Source organism: Manacus vitellinus, unplaced genomic scaffold, assembly GCF_001715985.3.
Source record: "Manacus vitellinus isolate BGI_N305 unplaced genomic scaffold, ASM171598v3 scaffold_33_pilon, whole genome shotgun sequence".
NCBI lineage: Eukaryota > Metazoa > Chordata > Aves > Passeriformes > Pipridae > Manacus > Manacus vitellinus.
Genome location: NW_021940478.1, coordinates 5,638,864 through 5,651,383, shown reverse-complemented (window position 1 = coordinate 5,651,383; position 12,520 = coordinate 5,638,864). Strand labels below are relative to the sequence as shown.

At 38.1% G+C, this 12,520-nt stretch overlaps 1 protein-coding gene across 3 annotated transcripts in view; it reads right to left on the bottom strand.

Annotated features, from left to right (window-relative positions):
* Positions 1–12,520, bottom strand: part of RELCH (RAB11 binding and LisH domain, coiled-coil and HEAT repeat containing) — a 48,494-nt gene that overhangs the window by 6,369 nt on the left and 29,605 nt on the right. For all 3 annotated transcript variants that reach the window (XM_025895569.1, XM_025895570.2, XM_025895571.2), the window contains 5 exons: positions 9,471–9,553; positions 8,473–8,536; positions 6,788–6,926; positions 6,320–6,436; positions 5,228–5,316 (listed from right to left, as the gene is read on the bottom strand). In XM_025895569.1, the coding sequence (XP_025751354.1) occupies positions 5,228–5,316; positions 6,320–6,436; positions 6,788–6,926; positions 8,473–8,536; positions 9,471–9,553 (492 nt within the window). The remainder of the gene's footprint in view (positions 1–5,227; positions 5,317–6,319; positions 6,437–6,787; positions 6,927–8,472; positions 8,537–9,470; positions 9,554–12,520) is intronic.

Genomic DNA, 12,520 nt, shown 5'->3' with positions numbered 1-12,520 from the left:
CTCCAAAAATAAGGAATGATTCCCAGGAGTAGGCTTTAAAAAAAAAAAAAAATACAGTTCATGGGACAGGTATATGGCTCCCTGCCCTGCTCACACAGTACTTAATGTGTACACACACATTAAGACAAAAAGCATTTGAAACACTTAGGCAAAACAGTTAGGCAAATGTGCATAATGCAAAATGTGAAACTATAAATATATATATGTATATGTACATGTATATATACACACACACACTGCATAAGTGGAAACTTACGCTGCTCACAGCTCAGGAGAAAGCGAAGCAATTTTTTTTGAGACACTAAACTTAAAATCTCAAAGCTACAAGCAATATAAATTAGTAGTGTCTTACCAAACCATAATATATACAATAAAGGAAAAAACCCCAATTTCAATCTTTAAAATATGGATCAGTCACTAATGGTTACTACCAGCTGGTAACTGTTTTTAAATGTATTTATACACATTAAGAAGCTGGTTTCTGTCAAGTTGCTTTGGACATCTGCAGCACAACCTTTAATTACACTGGTAAGAAGTGGCCTGGTCTACAGATCTGTGCCACCCCTCACTCTATTTCTCCAAAAATATTACTCCAGCATTTAAAACGTTTTAGGTAGCAGGTGTTATATACACTTGAATGTTTCAGAGAGCAGCATTCGAAAAGGACTACAACTCTTACTGCTAAATCTGCCGTCCTTCATTTGCATAAAACATTATACAAGGTACTTAAACTCAGTAGTACAGAGATACAAGACAAATACATTCAGAACTCCTGTGAAAAAGCAAGCTTTTTGTTCTGTATCAAAAAATCACCTGAAATTTATAAGTACAGTGGCCATAATTTTGGTTACTTAGCATTTCTACCTGTGCACTGGAGCTTTTCTACATTTTTGTACATCTATCTGAATGTAGATGTTCCAAACATCAACAATATGAAGTCTTGATCAAAGGGGAGAAAAATTCATCAGGGACTCAGAATCATTTCAGTAACATGATGGAGTTGCTGGCCATTGCACACCTCCTTCTGGGAAGGCTTTGTTAATTTTTGGATGAAGTGGAGCAATTCTTTCCTCTTTCCCAAATCAATTTATCTTAAAGGTAAAACAGAGGAAAGATATAAATATAATATCATATGGCAATTCTACATTATGGCTTTGCACATACTGCTCTGACCTGTTCCCTTGGGTTCTCTTTGTTTGATCCTAGGACTGATTATGAAATCATGTAGACCTCCTTTAAGAGAGAGATTTTAGAGTTGTAACTCTATATTTAAAGACATTTAAGAGATATAACATGTTTAAGTATTATAAACAGTATATGGACTAAATATTTTCATCAAGTACTGACTATATCTCATTATCATGCAACTCACAATCCAGTTATTTTGAAAATAAATAGAAGGCAAGTGGAGAAGAGGGAAGAAGGGACTTAACATTGAACTAGAGATGCTGGTAAAGTACCTGAAATGTTTGCACAAGGTGAAATGTTTCTTTTAAAGATGAGAAGGTCTGGCCTAAATGCCCAACTTACTCTTTTGTTTATATGAAAAAAGGAAAGCAAGTATGAGGGATAAGTGGTAAATGTTGCCCGACAGGATCACAAGCGAATTCCACAAATGTTACCTTTCCAAGATAAGCATAAACTCTGTACTGATGTTAGAGCCATAAAAACTAAGGCTCTGTAAATGAGAAAACCATAGAATCAGCTAGGTTGGAAAAGACCTCTGAAATGATCAAGGGTTGGACTTGATGCACTACCACCACAGTTAATAGACCACGGCACTAAGTGCCACATCCAGTCTTACCTTAAAACCTCCAGGGACAGAGAATCCACCACTTCCCTGGGCAGCCCATTCCAATGCCTGATTACCCTCTCCGTAAAGAATTAATTCCTAATATCCAACCTAAACCTTCCCTGGCAGAGCTTAAGACCATGCCCTCTTGTCTTACTGAGAGCTGCCTGGGAGAAGAGACCAACCCCCACCTGGCTACAACCTCCGTTCAGGGAGTTGTGGAGAGTGACGAGGTCTCCCCTGAACCTCCCCTTCTCCAGGCTAAACAACTCCAGCTCCCTCAGCCTCTCCTCATAGGATTGGGGCTCGAGTCTCTTCACCAGCCTTGCTGCTCTTCTCTGGACCTGCTCCAGCACCTCAATATCCTTCCTGAACTGAGGGGCCCAGAACAGGACACAGTACTCCAGGTGTGGCCTCACCAGTGCTGAGTACAGGGGAAGAATCACTTCCCTGGACCTGTTGGCCACACTGTTTTTGATACAGGCCAAGATGTCATTGGCCTTCTTGGCCACCTGGGCACACTGCTGGCTCATGTTCAGCTTCCTGTCAATCCAAACTCCCAGGTCCCTTTCTGCCTGGCTGCTCTCCAGCCACTCTGTGCCCAGCCTGTAGGGCTGCAGGGGGTTGTTGTGGCCAAAGTGCAGGACCTGGCACTTGGCCTTATTGAACCTCATCTCGTTGGAATCAGACCATCTCTCCAGCTTGTCCAGGTCCCTCTGAAGAGCCCTCCTGCCTTCCGGCTGACCAACACTCCCCTACAACTTGGTGTCATCTGCAAATTTGCTAATGGTACACTCAATCCCCTCATCCAGATCATTAATAAAGATATTAAACAGAACTGGGCCCAACACTGATCCTTGGGGGATTAGTGACCGGCTGCCAACTGGATGCAGCCCCGTTCACCACCACTCTCTGGGCCCGGCCCTCGCAGCCAGTTCCTAACCCCACAGAGAGTGCCCCTGTCCAAGCCATGGGCTGCCAGCTTTTCAGGACATGGCTTATGGTAGATGCCGTAGTCAGAAGGCTTTTGCTGAAGTCCAGATAGACCACATCCACAGCCTTCCTCTCATCCACCAGGCGGGTCACCTGATCATAAAAGGAGATCAGGTTGGTCAGACAGGACCTGCCCTTCCTAAATCTGTGCTGGCTGGGTCTGATCCCTTGTCCATCCTGTAGGTGCTGTGTGATTGCACTTCGGATGATCTGCTCCATAACCTTGCCAGGCACTGAGGTCAGGCTGACAGGACTCTAGTTTCCTGGGTCCTACTTCCAGCCCTTTTTGTGGATCGGTGTGACATTCGCCAACTTCCAATCATCTGTACTTTTGTAAGTCATATAACCATTTGAATTGTGAATAACACGAGAGTAACCAAAATACTGAGAAAAGGGTTAATTCTGTTTATGCAAATATCTAACTATTTGAGATAGTAAATGGCATTTATTTCAGAAAACTACTTTAAGACAGAAGGCTTCCAAGACAGACACTAGAACTAACCAGGCCTCAAAGCCTCTACCACAGTGCAAATATTTTTAATTTTATATTTCTCTCCAGTTAAAAAACAAAGCACTTGGCATCATGCCTGAAGCCACTTAATCACAGTGATGCAAAATGTAGTAATGGAGGATTGAGAGCTGTCTTTCCTTATTGATTTATTTTTAATCCTATTCAAGTCCTCAGTTCCTTCTCTGACTAACAAGACAAACTCAGTCAAATAAGCTCTTTTGTTCTAATTCAGGGCATCTTTTGAACTGACTGTGGCCTTAAACCTTAGAAGTTGCATTAACTACAAAAATGAAGTAAGCAGTATTTGTATCAGTTATCCCATTAGTGAAGGAAAATTAAACTTTTGCCTACTGCAGCTTTCAGATATATTCTTAAGACTTCCCAAACCACAATACATCTCCCAGGTCTCTCTGAACACAGTATCTATCACTGCCACATCTCCAGTGCTGCCTGTGGTAAAGAAGCACAATTCTGTTGCCTTTGACTGATGCTCAGTTTACTACTGTTCCTCCTGACTCACCCTTCTGAAGTCAGATTCTTTCCTTTTAGGTCGCAAAGTTCCTCAAATAATAATATACAGAAATTAAAAGAATGAGACTATTAGATTAAAAATGTAACTGGAAGAAGGAACTTTGTTACTGAATATAAGGACTTAGGACTCCTAGAGAATACAGTCATTTCAAGTAAGTCACTTTTGCAAACATAAGGAAAATAAAATTAATTTTCTCATATACAATGTAATCCATGAAAGTGCAGTATTAACCTTCAAAGACCACAACAATGTTCCTTTGTACATTCTGATTAAATCTTTTTCTTCATCTCTTGAAATGTTCATCCTGCTAAGGTTTCCTCCAACATGCAACTAAACTATGTCTCTTGTTTTCAGCTGCTGACTTAACATCTATGTGTTTCAATCAGATACTATTCATCTTCTTCAAGTATTTACAAAAAGTGCATATACCAAGATTTACAAGTTTCTCAAGTTGGCTTCTCATTGTAATTCTTCTAGTTTGCTGCTTTCTGTAAGCTCCTCCTACCAGAGAAAATCATGTTTGCTTCTGTGTTGTCCTATCTGCTTATTTTAATCTGCTTTTTACAATTTACAGAATCACAGAGGGGTTGAGGTTGGAAGGGGCATCTGGAGATCATCTGGTCCAAGCCCTTGCTCAAGCAAGGCCATCTGGAGCCAGCTACCTGTGGCACGGAGACTCCACTACCTGTTTGGTCAATCTGTGCCAGTGCTCAGTCACTCTCACAGTAAAAAAATCCTCTGCCAGTGCCTCTGGTCCTGTCACTGGGCACCACTGAGAAGAACCTGGCTCAGCCCTCTTTGGACCCTCAGGTGTTTGTCTATATGCTGATGCCCCTGAGCATTCTCTTCTGCAGGCTGAGCAGTCCCAGCTCTCTCTGCCTCTCCTCCAGTCCGGTCATCATCTTTGTGGTCCTTCACTGGACTCTCCCCAGTAGATCCATGCTTCTGTACTGGGGAGCCCAGAACTGGACATGGTACTCCAGATATGAAGTACATTCCATGTATTTCAGGACTATACTTTCCTCATTTTTGATTTCTTTCCTAAACTCCACCAACTTTCATCTGTATTTCTTTGGATATATTGTAGCCATTCATTTTAGTGTATCCTTGTTTTGATGAAAAAGAAAGATGGTAAAAACATTAATTTTTCTTCAGTCTACAAAGATCTGTTTCTACATGAATTTCTGACAGTTGAATATTTCTCTGCAGAGATCTTCAGTTTAGAAATAAATTTAAAAAGCTTTTATTGTTTTTTAAATAATGTGACCTACTCCTTATAAAAAACCCCCTATGTTTTGATACACTTATGAGCAGTTCTCCTTAAATTCTGGTTTTAAATACCATTACATTTTAACTTTTTCTGCCACCTGCATCTCATACTCAGTAAACAGCTGCTCACCTCATGCTCCGGTGAGAGATGTTCCATGTCAGTTCGTAAACACTTCAGTCCTGGTAAAAAGTGATTGACCATTAAATCCTCTGAAATAACTAAAAACCAGGTTATTAAGGTATTATAAGGATTGAATTCTGAAATTATACAAGTTTTTGTCTGTCTTCCGATAATGTCATTCTGTGGAACACATAGACAGCAGCAAAACTAAGAAAATTTCATGATTAATAAAAAGCAAAAAGGATCTTAAACATATTTAACATCATGTATTTCACACATCCATACCATTCATTTAGTATTGTTTCTTAATTTACTGGTCAAGATCAAGGGTTTTGATTTTGTAGCTTTGTTCTATTAAAAGTATCTATCAGTTCCACTGTATTGGGTTGGGCTGAGAGTGAGTTCACCTTCCCATAGGAGCTCTCACAGTCCTGTGCTTTATGCTGGTACCTGAAAGGCGTTGATAACACACCAGTGTTTTGGCTACTGCTGAGCACCACTGGCACAGCATCAGTGCTGTCTCTCCAACATTCCGCCCCTGACCAGCAGGCTGTGGGTTAGCAAGACCTTTAGAGGGGACACAGCCAGGACAGCTGACCCAAACTGACCAGAGGGATATTCCATACCATATGATGCCTGCTCAGATACAAAAGCTATGAGAAAGTAGGAGGGGCTGTGGGAGGCATTTGTTATTATGATGTTACTCTGCCAGAGCAACCACTACGTGTGCTGAAGCTCTGCTTCCCAGGAAGTGGTCGGACATTGTTTGCTGGTGGAAAGCAGAGAATAAATCTTCAGTTTTCCTTTGTTTCCATGCATGGCTTTTGTTTATTAAACTGCCTTTATCTTGACCCATGAGTTTTTTCTCCATTTTATTTCCCCCCCACCTTTCCCCCATCCTCCTGAGGAGTAGAATGGCTTGGTTGGTATCTGGTGTCCAACTAACCCACCACATTTACCATCTGTGAAAACCTCTTCCTTATGCTGAATATATCATGTTTTACCTCACATATTCAAAGACAAACTTAGTTATTTCTCAAGTATTAAACTTCCACCACCACCACAGAAGTAACAGTTAAAGTTCCCCCCAAAAAAGGATACAACAACAGGAAAGAGCACTGTAGGATTCAAACAGGTGGGTAGCGATATCCAGTCTCTTCGAATCCACAGACTGCTGGTTGTTGACCAAGGCTAACTTGTGCAAGTGTGGAATAACAACTGGAAAAGTAAATACGGGAATAAGTGTTTGAAATTGCTTTCCACAGACTTGTTTAGCATTAAACAGTTGCTATGTGGCAATTGCAGACACCTGTGTGCCTGCAGGCACACACAACAGTGTGGAAAAAGAACTGCAAATAATTGCTTTTGATGGCACTGCCCTTGCAGATTTAACTGATCAACTCAAACTTGAAATAAAGATTGTGGTAGCACCACTTGAAATAAAAATGTATCTCAGAGTACCTTTGAAATAGTAACAACTCATAGGAAAAAAAAATCAATATAATCAGCATACCTATTAGCTTTTGGACAGAAAGAGCAAGACTGCATCTTCTCACAGATGCAACTTACATTCATCTCTAAATCTGGGCTCAGCATTAGGTCCAACTCTTCCAAATGTCTTTATGATTTCTGTATGTAAAGAATGTTGGTCTTGATATTGAGGGTCTTCCAGGAAAGATGCCAGCTGCATTTTTACTCTCTCCAGAAGCTTAAATATTCCCAGAGAAACAGAAAGAACACAAAAGAATGAAGATGTTAGAAATTGTTATGGTCAATTCAGAGTATGTTTATAATCTTCCATATTTCAGATGACAAATGTTAGACTTTCTTCTAATTTACTTTTTTTTTTCCTAACAGGATGTTCCAAACTCTTCAATGCAGCTTTATGCCTTAAAGACTGTTAACAGGGTTTTAATCTGATTTATCTTTTAACTACAGAGAGGTGCTTCCATAGAGCTGGTCTTTCCTCCTGAGGTTTCCTTGGGTTTGACACTCCCATTTTTTACCTATTAAAATTTCCCACTTGCTATTAATAACTATGGAGTTTTCTTGTTTAATTAGAACTTCATTAATGAGATTTTTTATAATGTAGCTCAATTAATAGGCTGAAAAATTTTCTGCAGAGGACAGAGATGCAAAAGTAACCATTATAAAATCAATGGAATTAAAAAGATTTCTTCAACTAAAGGTTAGAAAAATGGAAAATAAAATTACGTAAGTACTTTATTTGCGTTCATAGTTGAAAAAATAATATTTTATGATACATTTAGGAAGGTGCTATCACCTCTGTACTCTAAGGCTTGTTTTAATTAGTGCAATGGATACAGTAATTTCTGTGTGGTAACAAAACAATATTCTTCCCAACTGATTATAGGCATGCATTCCAAGCTACAAAATTCTAACTTTTCCATCTTCTAAGTGCTTGTGAGTCATCACTGACTTGACTCACATTACTCACATTTCCTCAAACACATTCTTTTAGAATATGTTGAAATTACGGGAAGAATGCAAGCTCTGCAAAAAGCTGCAAAGATTTTAAGAAGAAATTCAATTGTACAGTTGTTATATAAAATAAAATCCAGCATTTCTACTGCTTACAGCAGAATCCTGGGTGTCTTCAGAATTCTGATCTATTACCAAAGTCTCATCATTTAAAAAGAAGGAGGAATTGCATCTCTACATTATCCTCAAGGATTATTTTGGTAATGTCACTATGTCTTTTAGTGCCATTCTTGAACATCAAGCAGATATGACTGGAACTACAAGAGACTTGTCCTCTCTTCTAAAATAGTTGGGAGCCAAGCAGGATATCCTAAAGCATCTAAAATGGTAGAATATACTTATGTGGAGGTAACTGACTTCCATCATGTCTTTTTGGTTAGCATTTTAAAATAAAGCTTTTTTATTTGGAAATAATGGAGTTAGATTTCACAACCATACCAGACAATGTTTTAACAAACATTTTGAGCATGGGATTTCCCATCTTCTAGCACAGGCCTCCCCTTTACTTATCCATCTCTCTTTGTTTATGTTTGGTTTGATATTTAGAAGGGAATGTTTTTATTAGTTAAGAATTTGTTTCCAAAAGAACAATAAAAAAAAAAAGGCTGTTGCAAAACCGGAAAGCATTTTGGAAGAGAATATGACAAAAAAGGAAATAATTTATAAGCTGCCCTTTCTTTTACTCTGGATTTATAAAAAAATTATCCATCTACTATGCTACAAAACCAGCAGCCTGACAACAGGTGTTTTACCTCTCTCTGAGTAACAGTTTCCATGATGGTCCCAAAAGCAGGAATTGTAGCAATCCTTACTGAACTACAATGGAAGAATAGAGTCTTTACAATGTATTCAACATTAAGAACAAAATTAATAAAAGCAAAATTAAAAAATTAGAACTTTTAAGTTACACATTAGTTTCTAGCAATGACACACACAAAAAAGAAAGCAGGCCAGGAAAAAGACAGACAGGATTAACTCAAGGTCTCAATCTGAAACTCACAATTCAGGATCACTGGACAAGGTAACAAGGGCCGGAGCAACCCGCTTGTCAACTAATGCTTCACTCATGCCTCGAAGAGTCAGCTGTAAACCAGTCAACATGCAATAAAAAACGGTTTGGTAAACTTGAAGAACTGGGTTAGCTGTGACTGAGGATGGGCAGGTAGACTCTTGGGGTTGTTCTTGGTTTAGTCACCCACACAAGACATTAAAGCGACTAAGACTCTATTCATGCTGTAGCATTTGTTAGTAACAACCTGTTAGTGAGATTAGCAAAAGCATCCCTCCTTAGCCTGAAAGAAATATCACATCAGAATGTCCAGGAAATGAAGTACCAAAGTTGTCTATCAGAAATGAGGTACGGTCAAAACTACTTGGCATTTCATTAATGCAGGTGACACTTAATTTAGCAGTAGTAAGCTGATAGCATTACAAAATATAGTAATATCCAGCTTTCTGCTAGAAATGATTTAAGCAATTTGAAAACTGAGAATATGATTAAATATAAAAACCCATAAAAATATATTAAACGGATCTAAGTTTTCTATTTAAATTTTATTCAGCAGTTTTATCCAGTTTAGTTCTAGGCATTGCAGTAAAACTTTTTATTTAAAAATAAGTGATTTAAAGGTTACATTTGCTTAAAAGTAATCCAATTTTTGTTCAGCTAGACTAAGAAACATAACTGATGGTTATTTCTTTTTAAGTATTAAGAGGGATGCTATGTATATAAGATAGTCAGGGAACTTACATTTCAGGGTCACTGGAGAGAGTAATGAGAGCAGGAACAACTCTCTGAGCTACCAGAGTTTCATGAACCCCCTTCACCAACAGCTGAATGGTCGGAGCAGGGGGATATCACAGGCGATGCACGGAAAGAGCGAGCACAGTATCATGGGAAGAAGAGTGGCACAACCAAGAGAGAGAAAGAAAAAACACAAAAAGCGAACCAAAATTAGAAGCTAAGCAAATACTGCTACACTAGTGCTTCGTAAATGCAAAGGCATGAAGAAAGCTGAGGTGGTCTGGCAATCAGCACAAACATGACAAATTCAACAATACAATGTTTTCTCTATTTTCAGATATTTTAAAACTTGAACTCACAGCTTGAGCAAGTAACTGTGTATTATAATTCAAATACTAATTATGTATTATAATTATAAATAAAATTATGTATAACTAAATTCTAAACCAATGCCAATCTGAGTTTGACAATTTAATCTAAATGCTGCTCTTAACTCAATACAATGGCATTTATCATAGTAGGTGGCTGTCACATGCAAAACAGATGTCTTGAGTAGGCCAAATGCAGTTTTCCCACACTGACTGATACCTTTCACACCTTTTACAATGTGACAAACAGCACCTTCCCAGATGCCAAAAAGCTTTCCTGAAAGTCATTCAGGACTACTTTACATTTAACCACCATCCAAGCAGTATATATGCTGGTCTATGCAGGTAGGAAATGGAAAATCCTTGAAATATCCATGAAACGTACTTCATCAAGTCTTTTTGCAAACTAAGGAATAGATGTATTTTTTGCAATACATCCCGAATTTTAAAAACTTGAAATCACAGTGGAATTTATTATCCATGAACATGAGAAAGTCGTTTGAATTCAGATGTTCCCAGGTGATCTGTTTTACATTACGTATGTAGCTATACATCAGCATTTACTGTATATGTTGCAGATGCCCTTTACATGTTTTCTACATACAAAAAGCTGCTAATTTTCAAAAATGACAAGCTGCACACTTTCTCCAGATATTCAACAAAACAGAGTGGTTTTTGTCTTCATTAATAAAAAGAGGAAAGCCTAGATATTTCCATTTTGAATCTCATGTAAGGAAGTCTGCATGTATTTGCTGGTTTTAGGAGATAAACATAAAAAGCTAATCAGTAAGTTCATGTGAGAAATTTGAAATGTCTTTTTAATATTTAGCCATATTCTAACTACTCACATTACATAATGAGCACAAATTAAATTCTAAGTTTTTCCCCTAGCAGTGCAACAAGAGATCCACAGAGCATGGGGAAAGCAGTGGCTGTCAGTATATCAGTACTAAAATCAGGCAATATTTACACCCTCTAACTAGAGAAGATTTTATATTCTATTTGTTTGAGCATTCCTGCTTTACCAACTCTGAATATCAATTGAAGAAAGTTGTGAAAGATTGGAAGGAACCTGACTTTCCGGAAGCTTCTATACAAAGCAGTCATTTTTATTTAGCAATATTTGTGTGTGCATGTATGTGCATGCATGCAAGTGTGCACACAGACACGGAATACAGTGTGGCCTTAAGGTAGTAACTAGGGAAGGAAGAATGGGGAAAAGCTGTAAAAGAACATATGCATTATTGCTGCAAAGCACCTGGAGGGAAAAATTTGCAGCTTCCTATACTTGTTACTCAGAAAGTATTAGGAATATCAGTTCAACTACAGCATTTTAACATTAATACATTTCACAATGAGTTAACACTGGTGACAACTTAAAGTGCTGATCTGTTGAGTTTATGGGCTACTCTTCAAACAGCTGTTAAGGACATAGTTCACTGGTTATGATGATCTTACTCTCAGATACAGATTTACCAATTTTCCATTTATTAAACTAGAGAATGCTTCCTATTTTCAATCTTGGGGAAATAGGGACTCAAGTTTTCTTTACCAATCTTCATTTTGAGAAAGACCTAGTAGTGCTTAGAATAAAAAATGCTTGGGATTTGTGTAATTAGCAAACAATTTAGAATGATCTCAGCTTCATTACTATGTGGTCTACCACACTTCTAAGTATGGTAAAGCACAGTAAACAGAAAATAAAACATGCTTTATAACACAAGTGTCATTCTGAAGATAAGTGGTCCTAGCCTTGAACCTAAACAGACCAATAAAGCTTATATATAACTCAACTACGCACTTCATGTTCAAATCAGCAGCAATCAAATCCGTTTGCATCAATATTCAAACAGGAAACTACTGACTGAAAACATTAATATATAGAAGCGACAGAAACAGCTGGATGGACAAAGCCATGTTAGCAGCATGTAAGGTTGGAGGGAGACAGACAATGTAAATTTTTATCCTGTTTTAATTCCTCTAGATCATTAGTCATACATACTACACCTTAAAAATGGCAGCACAAAGCTGCCTGCCACCAAAGGAGTGAAGCAGTAGAATGGCTCCAAATCACTTCGGTGTCCTTCCAATCTTTAATGGACTGTAATGGTTGGGTAATGCAGATGGGCCTGTGGTTTCTGTGCTGCTCAGAATCTTTATTGTTCCCATACAGTTGTCCTGCAGGTCACATACTCTTTATCTTATTACCTAATTGCTGGCCTTTGCCATTCAGCAGCCTCTGAGGTGTCAGATTCCTTGAATGAGGAATCTTCCAATAGTAAAACCAACTATTACCACTTTACACAGATGACGTCCCAAATTTATGTACTGCCATGTATAAATATGTATGCTATGGCTATCAATAAAGTGACAATATGCTACTATTTTCGAGTGTCTAAAATAAAGCTGCCTGTGCTTTAGTAAAAATTGAAGTATGCTAGGAAACTATAAATCTAAAAGAATGTATAGATCGCCTAAAAATAATCAACATGCAATTGAATTTGAAAAGAAACTGCAATCAAGGCAACAGCCTGTTGTAACTGAGGTCTTTCATATTTGGCTAACACGTATTAAGAAAAGAACCCCTTGTTATTACAAATATGATATAAGAAATATTTTTGTTAGATTAAAAATACTCAAACATTTTTTAAGGGTGTCCAAAAATCGTCATCTTCTTTTTAAAGGGAG